At 35.6% G+C, this 22858-nt stretch overlaps 2 protein-coding genes across 2 annotated transcripts in view; both read right to left on the bottom strand.

Annotated features, from left to right (window-relative positions):
- LOC134818419 (kynurenine 3-monooxygenase-like) overlaps positions 1-22858 on the bottom strand; it is a 927626-nt gene that overhangs the window by 428621 nt on the left and 476147 nt on the right. The window lies entirely within an intron of this gene.
- Positions 364-5491, bottom strand: LOC134818346 (melanopsin-like). The gene is made up of 5 exons (XM_063827859.1): positions 5383-5491; positions 4965-5070; positions 4654-4783; positions 2075-2220; positions 364-1870 (listed from the first exon to the last, which is right to left on the bottom strand). Exons 1-5 carry the CDS (start codon positions 5470-5472, stop codon positions 1254-1256), a joined length of 1089 nt encoding a protein of 362 aa, XP_063683929.1. The 5' UTR covers positions 5473-5491; the 3' UTR covers positions 364-1253.

The following is a 22858-nucleotide window of genomic DNA, read 5'->3' as shown; positions in this document are numbered from 1 at the left end:
CCGCTTAGTAATTGCTAATTTTGTAACTTTTTCGTTTGTCGCTACGTAGCGGTACTAATCGACGGTACTAATAACTAGCTCTTGCCAGACTGCTTTTAACTCCGGACAAAACTTTGAGTCAAGGGTGTCCGCTAATGATAAGGTCTGGCTGGCTCTTAGTCGCGTGAATATTATCGTCAGGTGTGTGGGATATGTCTGGGGTTGAAGGGAGAATACTCCACGTTAGGTCTTTTCTTTAAGAGTGGCAGTGCAGTTAGTAACACGTGCAGTGCAGCATGTGAGTTTTATCTTAATTTAGTTATAGAAATCAAAGAAAAGGTTAATAGCAGAAGTTCTTGAAGCTGAAAATACTGTTAACGGATAGTAACTTAATTTTTAAATTGGGACAATGTCTGTAAGATTTATGTTCATGATTCATTCAATCTAAATCCAAATTCCTAATATCCTGGAATGAATCAATGTTCTGTTCTTGTCAGTCAGTTTCAATGAAGCTGTTAAAATGTGATTAGTGCTGATGATTTCACGCTGTTCGAATCTTACATTCACTTAGCCGTTAATGATCAAATTAATAATTAAGTTCATATGTTTACCAATAAAACAACTGATTTTAAAAACTAAAAGCATGCTCATTACAATCCATGAATTTTCTAAAATCTATAAACAGTTCACTATCAATTACCCTATATTGGCATATTAACAAAGTCGTTATACAAACACAAACCGTCGAAAAATAATTATCGCAAGTCGAAACATCAGAATAATATCATCACAGCATAGCTTGTCAAAATAATGTAACAAACAATATTGATATTAATCTCTAGAATTATCTTATCACACCAAATTTTCGTGACTCTAACCTAGCACCTAGGTAGTATATCATCTCAACCCCATTTTCCTGGCGCTATAGTACCTACTCCATTTCTTTAATAAGTCCTGGTTGTTACAAGTATCAAGTCTGGTATATACCGTCCCTATTCTGCGATCCTGTAGGGTAAACACCTGGCAACCACGTGCTACTCAAAACTATACTATATTTCTTTCAAATTGAAGGGAAAAAAACTCTAAGTTGTTAGTCTTTGCATATTCCTAAATATAGGATCTATATAACGGAGGGAAAGCTGGATCAGGTGTTGATTGGGACAGTATATTAACTGCAACTGGTGCGGATATTAAATATTACGATCGAAAAACTATACCGTCTCAGGAGATTTATTGAAAAAAAAACATCTAAGATCAAGATGTGATGTAAACTATCACGTGGTGGCCAGAGATAACTTCGACACAGAGTAATCCTTAGAGACGGAAACAGAGGTCTCACTCTCCTCCCTGATGGGCGAGGGAGCTAGGGAATGCCTCTGTTTGGGGGACAAGTTACTTGTGCTAGTGAGACTTGTAGTGGTGTTAGCGGCAGCGTTAGTGTACATTGTATTGGTATCATTGTTTGTGTGAGTATCTGTGTTTATGTGGTCCGCTGGAGTCACCTTCACCAGCCACGGAACCTTGCTGTGAACTATCTTCTTGATCTCACGTCTATAGTTCTTGTTGCAGTAACCGTACATGAAGGCGTCGAAGTTGTAGCTGGTCACCACAAGGATTCCTGCCATAAGTTTTATGAGTGGCTCCATGTGTTCTCTGTATTGGAACATTATCGTGTAGTACGGGAGATAGGTCATGATGAAGAACCCACTGACGAGACCACCGATTTTAGCCATTCTAATCTCGTAGTTAACTCTGGAGGCCTTGTTACCGGAGGAGTAGATACTGGCAGAGCGCTGCATCAGTTTGATCACAATGAAGGTGTAGCAGGTTACAGTAGCTGCAAGGCCGGGGATTACTTCGCAGGAGAGCTGGAGGATGAGAAACTTACGACCTGTAGATGGGGGTTTGTTAATTAATATTTGTATTACTTTAGCATCGTTTTATTCATTTGGGGGATGAGAAACTAAAACATCTCATTATTCCTTGATTCGTAAGTTTAGTTGCGTAAGTACTAAGAGTTGCGTAAGTACTCAGAGTAAGTCTTGTGAGTTCCAGCTGAGAAATTAACCTCACACTTTTTTCAGGAATCTCATACCTGTAAGAAGACAAGTCATGACAGCTCCGTCAAAGAGAGGCTGAGAGAAACAGTCCCAGAAGGAGAGGGAGGCGATGGAAAGGGAGTAGAGCCAGAAACATGCACAGATAATCCGCGCGTTCCTGTTACACAACCAGACTCTGTATCTGAAGAGAGGGACGTGTCAATTTTTGCGGAATATGGCCATATTCCACTGAAATCCGGATTGATGAATAATAAAGGTATGTACATTGTACTTGTTCGTGAGCAATTATTGTAATATTCCTGTTGATTTTTATTAGTTGCACAAGGTGGGCGAAGACTCGGAATGATACGATATTCGTAAATTTTATTAATGCTATAGTGCAAATTAGAAAGTTTGTAAAACAGCTCGTACCATGCTGAACCTGTAGTATATAGTAGTGTTACATTATTGGCCCAGAATGTCTTGAGCCGAAAAAATTACGGGTGGCAATTTTCATTTCACAAGTGCCCCTTCTAGTTCTATATAATTATAATAAATTTACGCTGAGTCAAATTCTATAAGTCAAACATTGTGAACTCTGCAGAATGATCAATGAATGGAATAAACTCCAAAATATCGGAGATCTACATATAAGATCAGTCGAAATTCTGTTCGCGCTTTCGCAATTCATTGCCTGTCGAAATCCGGTGCGCTTACTATACCTAGCTACCTTGAGTCGGATTTAAATGCCAGTCAGAATTGAGTACAATTTTAGAATACCGTAAAGTATGTTGTCATTTGTGTGATCATCGGCATTGTATTTAAGTATTTACTAGTGTAACCCGGCCTTCGGACGGGATTTCACTGCCGCAGTTAAAAAGGGTACCTAAGAGTATTTACCCGCTGAGTCAAAACCCGCATTAGGTGAGCAATTCTATTCGGAGTGCCCTCACGTATCCAATAGTATCTTAAACAATAGTATCTTAAACAATAATCAATAGAAATTAACCCTTATTAACTCCGCACCACATCCGCATATTTGAAAACATGCATTACATTGTCGTGTTCACCGTGTTTTGGTTCAGCCGAAATAAATTTTACTTTGATGTTTACATAATGTTTCTCGCTCCAGCTGCAGTCTGGTAGTGTTGAGTCTCATGAATATTTTTCTAGCTCTCTTTTTCCATTTTTTTGCCTCACAGGAGATATAATTGTGGTCTTTTCTATTGAATATAACTGTAATACATTGATGTAAAGTTTATTTGAATTTTGAAAAAAAAATGAAAGTATGAACTCTCTCTACAGTCCAAACAGACCGCTATGAGCGATCCCTCCCCTAATAAGTTTATAGTATTCATGACAGTGTACCTAATTTAGTAATTATGATATATGTACCAACGCTACATAATATGCAGTAGTGGTAGAGAGAGCGAGCCCCGTAACTCTTACCGTTTTCTTGATTAAGCTGCTCAAGCCATTTTTATTATGTAACATTTGTGGTACAAAACCATCAATTAAACCACTTAGTCTTACCACCGACCGATTTAAAAAACTTTTACCATTTGGCTTCGTCAGAGTTTTCTCGGCACTATACTGAAAAAACCAGTCCCGCAACTCTTACCGTTTTCTTGAATAAGCCGCTCGGAAATTACACACGCACACACACAGACAGACAGACAGAAAACACACATTCTGAGATTATTGTTTAAGATATTGGCCAAAAAATCTTTGCTTACTGCTGGGCATCTTGGTGCTAAAATATTCAAAGCGGCAAAATTCCCTTAGTCCCTTAGCAATTACACAAGCATCCAAGCCTTTAATCTAGCCAATTTAACGCTGTGTGCAACACATATCATTTATCTGGCGCCAATTGTGCTGTATTATAACCGTGTGATGATCAAACAAACAGCTATCTTAGTCCTGTCAATAGTCGGAGGCAGTGAGAGAGAGGGAGAGAGAGAGAGAGAGAGAGAGAGAGAGAGAGAGAGAGAGAGAGAGAGAGAGAGAGAGAGAGAGAGAGAGAGAGAAAGAGAGAGAGAGAGGGAGAGAGGGAGTTGTATTACATGCGGTGAAATATGTTTTGGTAACTCTACTCTGTAGCACATCACTCTGTGATGACCTCCGCATAGCACAGCTGCGATCATTGGCTCAGTTAAACACTATTGGAAGTTGTCGTATGGTGGCGGGGTTTAAAACCCCCAAAGTATGGCTGGTACTGTTTGGTGCTGAATAATGATCTTGTCAGGTGACTAATGCTGCACGATGAGAACTTTACTAAAGGTTTTTAGCGAGTTTTAAGACAAATGAGTGGTAGCCATGACTAATAATGGTACAGCTATGAGTTACGGTGGATGAATGACGCGTGTTCAATGTTCATGTTAACATCCACATGCCACTCTATTACCGAGTTAGAGTACTTATCTATAGTATCTTGGAAGCTTATCAATTTTTAGAACCCCAGCCATCTGCGTTGGGTACTAATTTTGTAAGTGGGCACTGGGCATATGGTTCTCCATAAAAGTACCGGTGGTGGAGTAATTAAAGTATATATACTTTAATTACTCCACCATTCTATATATATATATAAAATATATACATAAAAAGATATTATAGTAAATTAAATGAAACAACTTACTTGGTGGGTTTGAAAATAGCCACCATCCTGTCAAGAGCGATGAGAATTAGATTCATGATGCTCATTCCAGGCAGGAATGTATTGAGGAATGCCAGCACTTTACAGTGGAGATAGTTGCTGGGCCATTTACCTGAGGAATTTCAGAATGAGAAATCGATTCATAGGATTTCAAGGAGAACTATAAAGACACTACTCTTTTATTACGATGTTTAATAATTTATTATATTTTTAAATAAAACATATTCTCTTCCTGTCAATCATCATGCAAAGAATAAATTAAATTATTCTAAATCAAATGCTGACTGTCTAACCTAACGCTGCTGCTGCCACAAAATGAGGTGCAATGATGGTAGTCGCCATGAAGTCCGTTACACACATACTCAATATGAACACGTTACTTGGCTTCCGTTTCTCTCTCTGAAAACCATAAGTTGGTCAAGAAAAACTTTTGAATGATGTTTCTACTTGCGGACATATGATGTCTAACTTACTTTATGGTAAACATGGTTCTAGTTTGTTGTTATTACGACGGTTAGAACTAACTACGAACTGTACAGAAATTATGCATATTTGTACTCATTGCTAATTGTATATAACTGATAGTCAACAGGTTACTGTAAACAGTACTTGAAGCAAAAATACCTCTAGCTATTTAAAAATTTATAACTAAATACACAGAAATGAGTTTACATTATCTTAAAGCTCATCTTAGTCATAGAATGTATTTACCTGACGGTAGATGACCATCATGATCATTGAGAAGCTCATTATGATTCCAGTTGAAACGCCCAGATTTACCACAACGAGCAGCATCCGCATAGTCTCATTGTAAATTATATGTTCCTCCCAATAGTAAGAGTTCTGGGACGCATATGTGCTGTTGCAGTGACCCGATGTGACCATGGTTCCTATAAGATAACATCATGATCAATTAATTTTGATACAATGATTAGGAAAACTGTTAATGTCAATGGGAAAACATTTGATTTAAGTGAAAAAGGGATAGAACACATAATCAAAATGCAATTTTTTCATTTAGTCGTGTAAAATACAAAAGTATCAGAATAAAAAATTGTAAGCAAGTAGAAGGTATTGTCCACATTTAACAACTTTCTGACGACAGGGCAACTAATTCTGGACTTAACTATCAACCGTGCATGCTTATATGTTGACTTTTGAGCTTAAAATAACCTCAAAGGCAACTAATTTTGGTCAGCAAATGGAATACCGCCCAACTTTACGTTTTACCAAGATTACAGCGTAATTATGTAAATTTGAGCGGCGTACATCCCTACCTCTTCATATTTACCTGCCTGGAAAGAAAACACGTTCTATTGGCTAACAAACACACAAAACCACTCTTCTTTTACCTGATAATGTTACAGAGCTGCATAATACCAGCTACGTGTACAAAACTCATGACTCATGACGTATGAGAGAGCAATACGTGGTTTCTGTATCTCAAAATAGACCTAGAAGGTTACCTAAAAGTAAACTTTTTAAGGAAACACATGTTCAGAACATGTACGAACATGTACCTATATTTACAATAATGAACAGCACAAATGTGACGTACGAGACTCTCAAAACGTGACGTAAAGAGCTACAAAACTCTCCAATATTAGCAACAATTGTGTCCCACCACATAAAGCACACGTCTGGAACATAAACCTATTCTAGAATACTAATGAACAGCACTAACGACAGATGCAATACTCTTTACGTCACGTACAAAGCTTCAAAAACTCCTCCAATATCGCGGATAACTTGTGTCAAATCTGCTCACCCCATCCGCCACCACCTGCAGCCCCCTCCTGTCTTAATGGACGCGTCTGCCCTGGGCTGCTAACTCCCACCTTTTGGAATTATTCCTCCATCTTACCGTCGGTGGTAATTACCAGCACTAAATGGTAATGTGGTGGGCGGGACGCTAGGTTACATAAGGCATAACTGTATAAAACTTGGTCTGCAGCACCGACAAGATACCTTTATACACCCCATAAAGATTAAAGATATTTGAGGTATTCGAGTTATAACGTGATCTTGATTCTTCTGTATTAGTTATACAAGTTTGTAAATTGTAAAAGGTTCATTTTATTCAACGTAACCACGTAAAAAAGAACAGTTAGTTGCTTCGTGTCGGAGTTTGGAAAATAAAGGCGATAAGTCCATTAACAGAACAAAACTGGAACTGATCCAACAAGGTCTAGAGTCTAGACTGAAAATCTAACTACACACCTGCTAACCCCTATCCGACACAATGGAGGAATTGATTATCATTAAATTAATTAGGATTGTTTGGGTAAACAAAAGTAAACAATGAATAAACACAGAACACTATTCCCACCTCCCAAATGTGTCCACTATTTACTGTATGAGTGGTTCAGTAGACCTGTAGTAGACTTGCGATGCACCTGGTATCACTCCTACATTTGCGTTAGTCTCACGTATCTTAGACCCTCTTGTAGACCGCTCTGGCCGGCTATCCTATATCAGGGTTCATGTAACTCGGCCGTTTAAAGTTCAAAATAATTGCAATAGTATTACAAAAACTCAAACCTTGAGACTGAGAGGCCTAGAGGGCAGCTTTTCGCGGCTATGCTGTAGGGTAGCAAGGAAGATATCCTTTATTAGGCTATCATGGTTAAAATGGTATGCTAAGTTATTAAACTGTATAAGACTTAGTGAGTATCACTATCATTTATTTAATAAACTCGCGGTCGATCAAACAAACGAATTATCCATCAATTTATATGAGATAACGTAAAGACTGAATTTTAAAACCTGGAATTAATTAAATGAAATGCTCTATACGTCTGAACATTCCCGGTCACGGCTGGATATGTTAATCAGGCAAAGATCTTGAGCAAGACGTTAGATAAATATAAGCGGCCAAGTCAGCTGCAGAAATAGATACTTTAAGTTAGAATGAAGCAAACCAACAATTATTTAGTTACGGTATGGTTCCGTGAATAAATCATATAACTGTAATAGTGAACTGTTTTTGTAAAAATGTTATTACCGTACAATAAACTTTGGAAATTGGAAACATTAGAATGAATCTTCCGAGTTTCTGAGACGTTAAGCTTTAGCTAATCACAAATTTACTGTCCCTGCCTTTTCATGCGTTACAAACTAACAATTGGTCACGTGACTGTAAATGAAACATGAGTATACACCACCTCCCCCACTGACCACTTATTATCAACCAATAAACTCATAAACTCATAAAAGCACAGACAAAACGTCAAAATTGACAATATTTGCAATTTATTGTACGGAAAAACCGCCGCGTCCTAGGATGGTCCACCTGGTTCCCCTTCTACGTGAGTGTTGCAATGTTTTCAAAACATCTACTGGGGACCTCTCGTTAATGATGGTCACACGATGAGTCATGTGGTGTGTCACGTGGTGTGTCACATGATGAGTCATGTGGTGTGTCACGTGGTGTTTGGATACCACAGGTGATCTTTTAAATCTTTTAATTCTGCATAACTCGTTAGCAGAGACCCTATGCTATGTATTTTTGTGAAATTGTCGTGTTAAAATTAGCTCTCTCTTTTTTAAACACCCGCAATGCCAAATACTACTCATGATTTGGTGTTTTTGTTCATATACAGTGTACTGCAGGGTTAATTACAGACTAGCAATGCGCACGGTCGCACCTATTTCGGTTCTGCGCAGCTGTTCACTCCAACTTTCAGGCTACTCAATAGATACAGCACTGGTACAATTAAATTAAATGTGTTATTTAAGGAAGCCTCAGGAATAGTTCAAATTGTATTAGAAGAGACCACACAATACAAAAGAAAAACTATGCAATTTAAGAACGAGCTTCCTATCGATCAACCACACAGTGGTCGCGTTTTGCAGATCTAAAACCGCAAACTTGGTTGCATATGACTCAGCTACAATCTTACTAACTTACTTATGCATCGTTATTAATCGTTATTAGTATTCAGAGTATGACCACAAATTGTAGCAGACTGTAGATAATGATTGTGCTATTCCTAGCTTATTTAAACTCTGCCCCGCAATCCGCATCTTAACATAGTTAGCATGGCAACCACTAATGCGGCTAAATAGCACAACTAAACTGTAACATATCATGACACGTGGTAACCAGATCAGATTGCCCTAAATATCACTAAATAACGAGTTCTTACTTAGTTACTTCCTGTCAAAACACTTCCTGAGAACATAGCTAACCAGATAAAATGTGATTAGAGCAAAATATCACAGGTGTTCTAACGATGGGTCTGCATGGTTTGGTTGTTTGGATCATTGGAGTGTTAAAGAGTTAAAGATCACAGACAGACAACGTGGATATTATTTACCACTCCCATAGGAGACTTAGAGGTTCTAGGAGAGTTGAAATGTTAAAATAAAGCAGTAAATGTGCTTTATCAGAAGGGCGCTTGTCACTAGGCCACATCTTAACACCCAGGGTAGTAGTCTTAAAGTCTTGAGACGACCAACCGACCGTGGGCCGAAGAGGACTAATTTGTGTGTCTGCTGTTGGTCGCCGGATCATTGCATCTTACTCATGCTCACACTATGTTAGTGAGGCTGCAGAATGTGTTAGCATTAACTACTCTAGCTGTCTCTCTAGCCCTCTGTAACCCTCTCTTTAGCTCTGCACCCATCTTACTCGCCCAGACAGCATATCCTAGATAGATTGTACCCGCTGTTTAACTTACTGATACTTAGTAATTATTTGTAATTATTCACATGTAAGGAAACTCATTATCGTCATTAAAGCATTAAAGTGGCCAAGCTAAATCCAAGTGGCTGGGACCTGGTTTAACATTTACCTGTTGTTAAACAATGATATATTAGCCCTTTGGCTCAAAAGATTTAAAGTTTAGTGGTTCAAAAGATGTAATTTGAAATTTGGGTTTATCGATCAAAAAGACTGGATGAAATTTAAAAATAAATACTACAAAAGCATACTTGCAAACAGCAAAACATGGTGCGTTAATAATATTATTGCTATCGAGATTAAATTAAATTTTTTAGTTGAGGTAGGTATTAGAATTACCAGTGGCTAATTTTCACAAAATATTACCTCTGACAAAAACCATATCGAAAAAGCGATAATCAAAATATTTGCCTTTACGAGTACAAAGTTGTCGCTTCGATCTGACATCTTATCTCTCTGAAGCAGCTAGCCAATTCTTCATACCTATTACCTAAAACCACCTGGTAACTGAACGTGGTACATGGTACGTGATAATGGTAAATTAAGAGTGAATCAATTCTAGGTATCACATTTATAACAGTCTCAGGTATATAATTGCAGTCACGTATTTTAATCTTTGCTCATCGTGTTTTAAAAGTATAATTGATCTGATCTGCAACATATTATTAAAATCTTATCTCCAGTGACCAGTAGTAATCGTAATGCTGGAACATTGATGTTAAATTGTTATCGGAACGAGGTTAGTAGTAGATGGCATACCTTTGGAGACTGAAGCATGTAGAAGACGAATATCGCACTATTTAAAAATCTCAAAGCCAGATCTTCTTGCAGTGACATGTCGATAATAGAGACGCATTTTCAGAAAAATGTTGTTTCAACTTTCATCGGCCAGACGGCCATGATATCATCACATATTACAGACAAATTGGTGTACGTGATGGTGCAGTATTTAAGAACACCTGTTCATTGCTAAAATGACAATCCTTCGAATGAGCGAAGCGTTACAATGTGCCGACATTAGATCTTTGGTGTTTACTGCTTTACAGTTTACCATGTTATGAGGAGCGTATAGGGTGAGCACTGAGCACTGAGCATGTATATGAAGTTAACTTTAAGTAAGTAAATGTAAGATTACAACTTAGATTGAAGATTTTTCGATTTGATATACTTTTAAAAAAATATACGTACTATTTTATAAAGATCAATCCTTAGGCAGGGACCCCAAAGAATAAAATTTAAAAAGGTTCAACACATCAACAAGCTTATTCGCCACAGAGCAAAAAAAAATTTTAATGCAACTTCGATGATTGTACTCCTTTTTCTCGGCACCTCGTACGAATTACTCAAGTTCCGATTATAGGAAATTGTTAATAGGTGACAAACTCATCTTATTTCTTTATTTGTAAGCGCAGCTAATAGGAGTTGAGTTTAGATGGGTCATCACACATCGGTGGATTTATTCTATCGGGTACTACAGCAAGTTTTGAAGCTATAATCTACTATTTACTTTTCATACTTTTGCGAGATAACACTACATAAGTAATTTCTAAACTTGCCAAGAAATCGACCAAAAACTAAAACTCGAGGGTATTACAAAGTTACAGGGCAACTACAGACCTGCAATTCATCAGATAGAACCAGTTCCCGTATCATAACGTAAATATAATTCTTTTGTTTCAGACACATGTAACAATTTGAAACTTGGGTATATCTACACTTTAAAAGCATGAAGTAACACGACTACACGAGTTCAAGAAGAGATAAAGAATTGTGAATGGTGTAGATTACCATTCCAGCTCATTCCAGGTCCCGTTGACAGTAGTTTAATAGAGGGGTGGTAACGAAATTGTGTGGCAGCTGTTTTAAAGACTGGTTTCAAGGTTGCATTCTTCTTAGGAAGTATAACAGTAGTATCTGGATAGTATCAAATTCCAGAAACTGAAGAATTTGCAGTATAGTCCCTGCCTTTTCAGTCCTGACGTCATTTATGGAAGATATCTTTTTAGAGAAGGGGGAGGGATATTGATCATCGAATCACCCAGCACCCTCTACTGTGTAATTTATGTCCATGGACCTGGAAAGCCAGCATCTCAGAAGTTTGACCTTGACGCACATTACTCGCATAACCCGTGCAAGGTTTGGGGATCACTGGATAGTTGCCAACACAGCAAAATATGCGGGTTGTAAGTTGTAAAAATGCTAAAATATATTTTGACCGCTGCCATGATAACTGCGAATGTAAATACTAAATTGTATGTCTTTCCGTAGCAGTGCTAAAATATGCCTGGTAATAAGAGGAAGACTTTTATGTGTTTTAGTAGTTTAAGAGAAGAATTGTACTATAAAATATAGATTTTTAAACGCAAAATCATCTAAATTGCAAAATATGAAATTAACTGACCGATAAAATGTGTGCGAATAGTATGACATATTTTTGAATCTGTAGATGGGCCATCTAAAATGAGCCATAATCTAAAATAGGCTATCTAAAATCTAAATCTAAGGCGCCAATCTAACACTGCTTCCCTATCATTTACTATTGAATAAGAAAGCATATTAACTGAGATGGGGAGACAGGAGGTACTTTTATAAGTAGGCTTCGGATCAATTTGTTTTCTATTTTGAGCAATGATCTAATTTTTTGAAATCATTAATCATATTAAAGGACTTTTAATCAACTTGATGTGGTAAAAGATAAAGTAGCTTGCAATAATCGTTGGGACCATTTGTATAGGAATGATTACCAAATAAAGGTGTCAATGTTTGATGAGCAATGATCTCATTTTTCGAAATCATATTAGGACTTTTAATCAACTTTATGAGAAAAAATAATGTAGCTTGCAATGAATGTTGGGACCATTTGTATGGGCATGATTACCAAATAAAGATGTCCATGTTTTAATCATTTTTACGTTGACGACCTTAATTAATTTAATATAAATAGAACTGGGCAGCGGCTGGCTTTTTGTGTCGAAAATTATAACCATCTACATTAACCACACATTGAAGCACCAAATTATGTATTAATGCTTTTCATACAAAGTTACAACAAAGTCTTCATGTTATGTATCCTGGGTTTGAACAGGATATTACCCGCTTACCCATCGCGTAAATATTCCCATCGGTACATACGGTAATACTGAAATATAATATATTTACAATAAATTATGCAATCACAACATTATAATGTAGTAGTACAGTTTGTAGTAGTAGTACAGTAGTAGTAGTACAGTAGAAGTAGTACTGTAGTAGTACTGTAGTAGCAATAGACAGTGGTAGTACAGTTAGTAGCAGTAGTACAGTTAGTAGCAGTAGTACAGTTAGTAGCAGTAGTACAGTAGTAGTACAGTTAGTAGTAGTAGTACAGTTAGTAGCAGTAGTACAGTTAGTAGTACAGTTAGTAGCAGTAGTACAGTTAGTAGCAGTAGTACAGTAGTAGTACAGTTAGTAGCAGTAGTACAGTTAGTAGTAGTAGTACAGTAGTAGTACAGTTAGTAGTAGTAGTACAGTAGTAGTACAGTTAGTAGTAGTAGTACAGTAGTAGTACAGTTAGTAGCAGTAGTACAGTAGTAGTACAGTTAGTAGTAGTAGTACAGTTAGTAGTAGTAGTACAGTAGTAGTAAAGTTAGTAGTAGTAGTACAGTTAGTAGTAGTAGTACAGTAGTAGTACAGTTAGTAGCAGTAGTACAGTAGTAGTACAGTTAGTAGTAGTAGTACAGTAGTAGTACAGTTAGTAGCAGTAGTACAGTAGTAGTACAGTTAGTAGCAGTAGTACAGTAGTAGTACAGTTAGTAGTAGTAGTACAGTAGTAGTACAGTTAGTAGTAGTAATACAGTAGTAGTACAATTAGTAGTAGTAGTAGTACAGTTAGTAGTAGTAGTACAGTAGTAGTACAGTTAGTAGTAGTAGTAGTACAGTTAGTAGCAGTAGTACAGTAGTAGTACAGTTAGTAGTAGTAGTACAGTAGTAGTACAGTTAGTAGTAGTAGTACAGTAGTAGTACAGTTAGTAGTAGTAGTAGTACAGTTAGTAGTAGTAGTACAGTTAGTAGCAGTAGTACAATTAGTAGTACAGTTAGTAGTAGTAGTACAGTTAGTAGTAGTAGTACAGTAGTAGTACAGTTAGTAGTAGTAGTACAGTTAGTAGCAGTAGTACAGTTAGTAGCAGTAGTACAGTAGTAGTACAGTTAGTAGCAGTAGTACAGTAGTAGTACAGTTAGTAGCAGTAGTACAGTAGTAGTACAGTTAGTAGTAGTAGTACAGTAGTAGTACAGTTAGTAGCAGTAGTACATAGTAGTACAGTTATAGTAGTAGTACAGTAGTAGTACAGTTAGTAGTATTAGTACAGTAGTATACAGTTAGTAGCAGTAGTACAGTAGTAGTACATTAGTAGTAGTAATACAGTAGTAGTACAGTTAGTAGTAGTAGTACAGTTTTGTAGTAGTAGTACAGTATGTAGTACAGTTAATAGCATAGTACAGTAGTAGTACAGTTTGTAGTAGTAGTACAGTAGTAGTACAGTTAGTAGCAGTAGTACAGTAGTAGACAGTTAGTAGTAGTAGTACAGTAGTAGTACAGTTAGTAGTAGTAGTACAGTAGTAGTACAGTTAGTAGTAGTACTGTAGATACAGTTATATAAGTACAGTTAGTAGCAGTATAATATAACATTAACATATACAGTTATAGCATATACAGAGTAGACATTATAGTATATACGTAAATACTTATAGTATATATACAGTTGAGCATACACATTATACAGTTAGTAGTATAGTAAAAAGTTATATACAGTTAGGCGACATGTAATAGTATACAGTTTTTACATAGTACTAAGACATTAGTAATAGACATAAGTACATTATATAGCAGTAATAGTATACAATTAGTATAAATTATACAGTAGTACAGAAATAATTATAGTATATACATATAGTACAGTTTGTATATATAAATAGTAAAATTATGCATATACATTAGTACTATACTATATTCAGTTAGTAGCATAGTACAGTATGACAGTTATAGCATTAATTAGTAGCATAATACTATATACAGGTTTTGTATAAAAAAGTACATAGAATACAGTTAGTACATATACAGGTAGTAAATTAACATATAAGTAAATACTTATATAGATACAGTAGTAGTACATTAATTTTAGTACTATATACATTAGTATATATAGTACAGTTTTTATAAGTACTTTTATACTTATAGTCAGTTATAGCATTAAAAGTTTTAGCATATACATAAGTACATTATCAAACAGTAAACATTATACAGTATACAATAAACGTTAATAGTAGTACACATATACATTTTTATATTAGTAAAAGTTAAACATTTTACAGTATATACAGTTAGTATAGTAGTACAATAGTACTTTTTAATTACTATAGTACGTTAATATGTAATACATTATATAGTAGACAGTATAGTAATTAGTAGTAATTTATACAGTTAGTAGCGTATACAAGTATACGTTATAGTATAGTACATATAACATTGATAGTAGACGTAGTAACATTTTATAATAGTACTTATATATATACATTTTTCATATTACAATTATAGTACAGTTTGATATATAACAGTTTTTATAGTATACAGTATAGTACAATATAGTAGTACAGTTAGTAGCATAGTACAGTTAGTAGCAGTAGTACAGTAGTAGTACAGTTAGTAGCAGTAGTACAGTAGTAGTACAGTTAGTAGCAGTAGTACAGTAGTAGTACAGTTAGTAGTAGTAGTACAGTAGTAGTACAGTTAGTAGCAGTAGTACAGTAGTAGTACAGTTAGTAGTAGTAGTACAGTAGTAGTACAGTTTAGTAGTAAGTAACAGTAGTAGTCAGTTAGTACAGTTAGTACAGTAGTAGTACAGTTAGTAGTAGTAATACAGTAGTAGTACAGTTAGTAGTAGTAGTACAGTTAGTAGTAGTAGTACAGTAGTAGTACAGTTAATAGCAGTAGGACAGTAGTAGTACAGTTAGTAGTAGTAGTACAGTAGTAGTACAGTTAGTAGCAGTAGTACAGTAGTAGTACAGTTAGTAGTAGTAGTACAGTAGTAGTACAGTTAGTAGTAGTAGTACAGTAGTAGTAGTTAGTAGTAGTACAGTAGTAGTACAGTTAGTAGTAGTTAGTACAGTTAGAGCAGTAGTACAGTAGTAGTACAGTTAGTGGCAGTAGTACAGTTAGTAGCAGTAGTACAGTAGTAGTACAGTTAGTAGTAGTAGTACAGTAGTAGTACAGTTAGTAGTAGTAGTAGTACAGTTAGTAGCAGTAGCACAGTAGTAGTACAGTTAGTAGTAGTAGTATACAGTTAGTAGTACAGTTAGTAGCAGTAGTACAGTAGTAGTACAGTTAGTAGCAGTAGTACAGTAGTAGTACAGTTAGTAGTAGTAGTACAGTAGTAGTACAGTTAGTAGTAGCAGTACAGTAGTAGTACAGATAGTAGAAGTAGTACAGTTAGTAGCAGTAGTACAGAAGTAGTACAGTTAGTAGTAGTAGTATAGTAGTAGTACAGTTAGTAGTAGTAGTACAGTAGTAGTACAGTTAGTAGCAGTAGTACAGTTAGTAGCAGTAGTACAGTAGTAGTACAGTTAGTAGCAGTAGTACAGTAGTAGTACAGTTAGTAGCAGTAGTACAGTTAGTAGCAGTAGTAGTACAGTTAGTAGTACAGTAGTAGTAGTACAGTAGTAGTACAGTTAGTAGCAGTAGTACAGTAGTAGTACAGTTAGTAGCAGTAGTACAGTAGTAGTACAGTTAGTAGTAGTAGTACAGTATAGTACAGTTAGTAGTAGTAGTACAGTAGTAGTACAGTTAGTAGTAGTAGTACAGTTAGTAGTAGTAGTACAGTAGTAGTACAGATAGTAGTAGTAGTACAGTTAGTAGCAGTAGTACAGAAGTAGTACAGTTAGTAGTAGTAGTACAGTAGTAGTACAGTTAGTAGTAGTAGTAGTAGTACAGTTAGTAGTAGTAGTACAGTAGTAGTACAGTTAGTAGTAGTAGTAGTACAGTTAGTAGCAGTAGTACATTAGTAGTACAGTTAGTAGTAGTAGTACAGTAGTAGTACAGTTAGTAGTAGTAGTACAGTAGTAGTACAGTTAGTAGTAGTAGTAGTACAGTTAGTAGTAGTAGTACAGTTAGTAGCAGTATTACAATTAGTAGTACAGTTAGTAGTAGTAGTAGTACAGTTAGTAGTAGTAGTACAGTAGTAGTACAGTTAGTAGTAGTAGTACAGTTAGTAGCAGTAGTACAGTTAGTAGCAGTAGTACAGTAGTAGTACAGTTAGTAGCATAGTACAGTAGTAGTACAGTTAGTAGCAGTAGTACAGTAGTAGTACAGTTAGTAGTAGTAGTACATAGTAGTACAGTTAGTAGCAGTAGTACAGTAGTAGTACAGTTAGTAGTAGTAGTACAGTAGTAGTACAGTTAGTAGTAATAGTACAGTAGTAGTACAGTTAGTAGCAGTAGTACAGTAGATACAGTTAGTAGTAGTAATACTAGTAGTAATTATAGTATAAACGTTTAAGTAGTACGTATAGTACAGTTAATACATAGTACAATATACTTATAGTATAACAGTAGTATACAGTTAGTACAGTAGTACAGTATAGTACAGTTATATAGATACGTAGTTACAGTTATAGTAGTATACAAGTATAAGTTATGAACAGTAGTAGTCAGTTAAGTAGATACGTTAGTAGCATAGTACGTATAGTACATTAGGGGATAACATTAGTAGATATACATAGTAGACTTGTAGTAGTATCATATAGTAAGTTATAATATATACATTTAAGTAACAGTAGTAGTACTTATAGATATAGTAAAGTTGTATTTTATAGAGTAACAGAGAGACATTTTAGAATAGACATATTCAGAGTAATGTAATAGAGTAAGTTGTATAAAGAAATAAGTACAGAGTGTATGCATTAGTAATATAAGAATATACAGTTATAGGTAGAATAGTATACAGTTAGTAGTAGTAGTACAGTAGTAGTACAGTTAGTAGGCAGTAGTACAGTTAGTAGCAGTAGTAACAGTAGTAGTACAGTTAGTAGCAGTAGTACAGTAGTAGTACAGTTAGTAGCAGTAGTACAGTTAGTAGCAGTAGTAGTACAGTAGTAGTACAGTTAGTAGTAGTAGTACAGTAGTAGTACAGTTAGTAGCAGTAGTACAGTAGTAGTACAGTTAGGTAGCAGTAGTACAGTAGTAGTACAGTTAGTAGTAGTAGTACAGTAGTAGTACAGTAGTAGTAGTAGTACAGTAGTAGTACAGTTAGTAGTAGTAGTAGTACAGTTAGTAGTAGTAGTACAGTAGTAGTACAGATAGTAAGTAGTAGTACAGTTTAGTAGCAGTAGTACAGCAGTAGTACAGTTAGTAGTAGTAGTACAGTAGTAGTACAGTTAGTAGTAGTAGTACAGTAGTAGTACAGTTAGTAGCAGTAGTACAGTATGTAGCAGTAGTACAGTAGTAGTACAGTTAGTAGCAGTAGTACAGTAGTAGTACAGTTAGTAGCAGTAGTACAGTTAGTAGCAGTAGTAGTACAGTAGTAGTACAGTTAGTAGTAGTAGTACAGTAGTAGTACAGTTAGTAGCAGTAGTACAGTAGTAGTACAGTTAGTAGCAGTAGTACAGTAGTAGTACAGTTAGTAGTAGTAGTACAGTAGTAGTACAGTTAGTAGTAGTAGTACAGTAGTAGTACAGTTAGTAGTAGTAGTAGTACAGTTAGTAGTAGTAGTACAGTAGTAGTACAGTTAGTAGTACAGTTAGTAGCAGTAGTACAGTTAGTAGCAGTAGTACAGTAGTAGTACAGTTAGTAGCAGTAGTACAGTAGTAGTACAGTTAGTAGCAGTAGTACAGTAGTAGTACAGTTAGTAGTAGTAGTACAGCAGTAGTACAGTTAGTAGTAGTAGTACAGTTAGTAGCAGTAGTACAGTAGTAGTACAGTTAGTAGTAGTAGTACAGTAGTAGTACAGTTAGTAGCAGTAGTACAGTAGTAGTACAGTTAGTAGTAGTAGTACAGTAGTAGTACAGTTAGTAGTAATAGTACAGTAGTAGTACAGTTAGTAGCAGTAGTACAGTAGTAGTACAGTTAGTAGTAGTAATACAGTAGTAGTACAGTTAGTAGTAGTAGTACAGTTAGTTAGTAGTAGTACAGTAGTAGTACAGTTAATAGCAGTAGTACAGTAGTAGTACAGTTAGTAGTAGTAGTACAGTAGTAGTACAGTTAGTAGCAGTAGTACAGTAGTAGTACAGTTAGTAGTAGTTAGTACAGTAGTAGTACAGTTAGTAGTAGTAGTACAGTAGTAGTACAGTTAGTAGTAGTACAGTAGTAGTACAGTTAGTAGTAGTAGTACAGTTAGTAGCAGTAGTACAGTAGTAGTACAGTTAGTAGCAGTAGTACAGTTAGTAGCAGTAGTACAGTAGTAGTACAGTTAGTAGCAGTAGTACAGTAGTAGTACAGTTAGTAGCAGTAGTACAGTAGTAGTACAGTTAGTAGTAGTAGTACAGTAGTAGTACAGTTAGTAGCAGTAGTACAGTAGTAGTACAGTTAGTAGTAGTAGTACAGTAGTAGTACAGTTAGTAGTAATAGTACAGTAGTAGTACAGTTAGTAGCAGTAGTACAGTAGTAGTACAGTTAGTAGTAGTAATACAGTAGTAGTACAGTTAGTAGTAGTAGTACAGTTAGTAGTAGTAGTACAGTAGTAGTACAGTTAATAGCAGTAGTACAGTAGTAGTACAGTTAGTAGTAGTAGTACAGTAGTAGTACAGTTAGTAGCAGTAGTACAGTAGTAGTACAGTTAGTAGTAGTAGTACAGTAGTAGTACAGTTAGTAGTAGTAGTACAGTAGTAGTACAGTTAGTAGTAGTACAGTAGTATACAGTTAGTAGTAGTAGTACAGTTAGTAGCAGTAGTACAGTAGTAGTACAGTTAGTAGCAGTAGTACAGTTAGTAGCAGTAGTACAGTAGTAGTACAGTTAGTAGTAGTAGTACAGTAGTAGTACAGTTAGTAGTAGTAGTAGTACAGTTAGTAGCAGTAGCACAGTAGTAGTACAGTTAGTAGTAGTAGTAGTACAGTTAGTAGTACAGTTAGTAGCAGTAGTACAGTAGTAGTACAGTTAGTAGCAGTAGTACAGTAGTAGTACAGTTAGTAGTAGTAGTACAGTAGTAGTACAGTTAGTAGTAGCAGTACAGTAGTTGTACAGATAGTAGTAGTAGTACAGTTATTAGCAGTAGTACAGAAGTAGTACAGTTAGTAGTAGTAGTACAGTAGTAGTACAGTTAGTAGTAGTAGTACAGTAGTAGTACAGTTAGTAGCAGTAGTACAGTTAGTAGCAGTAGTACAGTAGTAGTACAGTTAGTAGCAGTAGTACAGTAGTAGTACAGTTAGTAGCAGTAGTACAGTTAGTAGCAGTAGTAGTACAGTAGTAGTACAGTTAGTAGTAGTAGTACAGTAGTAGTACAGTTAGTAGCAGTAGTACAGTAGTAGTACAGTTAGTAGCAGTAGTACAGTAGTAGTACAGTTAGTAGTAGTAGTACAGTAGTAGTACAGTTAGTAGTAGTAGTACAGTAGTAGTACAGTTAGTAGTAGTAGTAGTACAGTTAGTAGTAGTAGTACAGTAGTAGTACAGGTTAGTAGTACAGTTAGTAGCATAGTACAGTGTAGTAGCAGTAGTACAGTAGTAGTACAGTTAGTAGCAGTAGTACAGTAGTAGTACAGTTAGTAGCAGTAGTACAGTAGTAGTACAGTTAGTAGTAGTAGTACAGCAGTAGTAGATAGTTAGTAGTAGTAGTACAGTTAGTAGCAGTAGTACAGTAGGAGTACAGTTAGTAGTAGTAGTACAGTAGTAGTACAGTTAGTAGTAGTAGTACAGTAGTAGTACAGTTAGTAGTAGTAGTAGTACAGTTAGTAGCAGTAGTACAGTAGTAGTACAGTTAGTAGCAGTAGTACAGTAGTAGTACACGTTAGTAGCAGTAGTACAGTAGTAGTACAGTTAGTAGTAGTAGTACAGTAGTAGTACAGTTAGTAGTAGTCAGTAGTACAGTTTAGTAAGTAGTAGTACTGTAAGTAGTACAGTTAGTAGACAGTTAGTAGCAGTAGTTACAGTTATAGCAGTAGTACAGTAGTAGTACAGTTAGAAGCAGTAGTACAGTAGTAGTACAGTTAGTAGCAGTAGTACAGTAGTAGTACAGTTAGTAGCAGTAGTACAGTAGTAGTACAGTTAGTAGTAGTAGTAGTACAGTTAGTAGCAGTAGTACAGTAAGTAGTACATTAGTAGTAGTAGGTACAGTAGTAGAACAGTAGTAGGAGTAGTAGTACAGTTAGTAGTAGTAGTACAGTAGTAGTACAGTTAGTAGTAGTAGTAGTACAGTTAGTAGCAGTAGTACAGTAGTAGTACAGTTAGTAGTAGTAGTACAGTAGTAGTACAGTAGTAGTAGTAGTACAGTAGTAGTACAGGTTAGTAGTAGTAGTACAGTTAGTAGTATAGACAGTTAGTAGTAGTAGTACAGTTAGTAGCAGTAGTACATTAGTAGTACAGTTAGTAGTAGTACAGTTAGTAGCAGTAGTACAGTTAGTAGTAGTAGTACAGTTAGTAGCAGTAGTACAGTTAGTAGCAGTAGTACAGTAGTAGTACAGTTAGTAGAAGTAGTACAGTAGTAGTACAGTTAGTAGTAGTAGTACAGTAGTAGTACAGTTAGTAGCAGTAGTACAGTAGTAGTACAGTTAGTAGTAGTAGTACAGTAGTAGTACAGTTAGTAGTAGTAGTACAGTAGTAGTACAGTTAGTAGCAGTAGTTGTTGTTGTTGTAAAGACCCGTATAGAGCCACCTCTAAGGGCTTTGAGACAGTTTATTAAATATAATAATCAATAATCAATAATATCGAAATTATTTTCAAACTCAAAGTTGAAATCACACTCACACTAAAAAGATCAATTATTTTGTCAAATAGTAAAAATTTAAAAATTTAAAAAAACTCTCGACACATTACAGTACGTGAGCATGATTAGCATGCCTTTCATTTTATTTGTACCACTTAAGTCCCAGAACTTTTTATTTCTTAATTCTGCTTGCTAAAGTTTGTTATAATATACGGCTATTCTAATTTCTAGAAATTTTCAAGCGTGACGATGAAAATTTTATCGCGAGAATTATCTTTAAGATTTAGGGCCGTATTTACCAAATTTGCTTAAAGTACGACCTTAAAGGAAGAATTTTAAGTATCACGTTAAAGTGACACTTAAAAAGTTGGACCTTAATCGAAATTAGTATTTACCAACTGGAAATAGCTCGTACTTTAATTTATAGGTTGACCTCCCACTTATGCTCTAAGTGGGAGGTCAACCTTTAACTAAAATTGTTATTCACCAAAATTTTATCACTGAACTGACACTTTAAGTGCAGAATTAGATGTATTGTAATGTATTGTATAAGAACATGATGAGTATCAGGAGGTAATTAGGGGAAAATAGACTGCTGAAAGATTAAATAGAGAGCAAGATTAACAAATTTTACTAATTATCAGGAGAGCTGTTAGCACAAAGCTATCAGGAGGTAAACCAATGTTTGCGAGTTGCTGTAATATGTTTCTGATCGAAATCCGTTTGTCTGATTTGTTTGCTCCTTTGGTAAATTTGAATAATGAATGAGTATTGAGTACGACGACTTGTTAAACCCACAACGGCAGCGGGTAGAATCTAGAGTTATTCAGCGCAGGCCTGTCTCACTAAGAGACCGATTTAACCTACTGGAGGCATACGATGACGTAGATTTTTACTACCGATTTCGAGTCAAGATAGAAGGTTTTCTTCTCATCCTCCAAGCCGTAGAGCCCCTACTTTCTCAGTACAGGAAACAAACCAATTCCCCATATTTCACTTCAATATTTACTATATTTTTACTCTTGAAACGCTAGTGTTTTTATTGTTTTTCACACGGTGCAAGTACATAATTAACCGTTAAATGAGTAGAGATCTTAATTATAAATGAGTCAAAATCAATACGTTTAGCTCTAATATGACAGCTATAATATAACCGCTAATCATAACCAACTATAATATATTTTAGAATATAACTGTTACATATGTAACAGATTTTAAACTTTAAGTATGAGGTCTGTAGATTAAGGGTGACATAGGTGTACCTTAAAAATAGTCGTTTTAAGTGTGAGTTTAAGTACGAACTTAAGTATGACTCGATTTGGTAAATACCAATTTTGAGGGATTTTAAGTGTGACACTTAAAAATTAAGGGTGACACTTAAAAGAGAATTTCGTGAATACCATTTGTAGAGTTGCCACTTAAACTCCTTTTTAAGTGCGACCTCATCCTTAAACTGCTGTTTAAGTATGACCTAAAGGTTGGTAAATACGGCCCTTAGGGCCGTATTTACCAAATTTGCTTAAAGTACGACCTTAAAGGAAGAATTTTAAGTATCACGTTAAAGTGACACTTAAAAAGTTGGACCTTAATCGAAATTAGTATTTACCAACTGGAAATAGC

The sequence above is a fragment of the Bolinopsis microptera genome, chromosome 7 (genome assembly GCF_026151205.1).
Source record: "Bolinopsis microptera isolate Bmic1 chromosome 7, MBARI_Bmic_1.0, whole genome shotgun sequence".
In the NCBI taxonomy this organism is placed as follows: domain Eukaryota; kingdom Metazoa; phylum Ctenophora; class Tentaculata; order Lobata; family Bolinopsidae; genus Bolinopsis; species Bolinopsis microptera.
The sequence above is the reverse complement of the archived record's forward strand: the minus strand, read 5'-3'. Positions and strand labels throughout refer to the sequence as shown.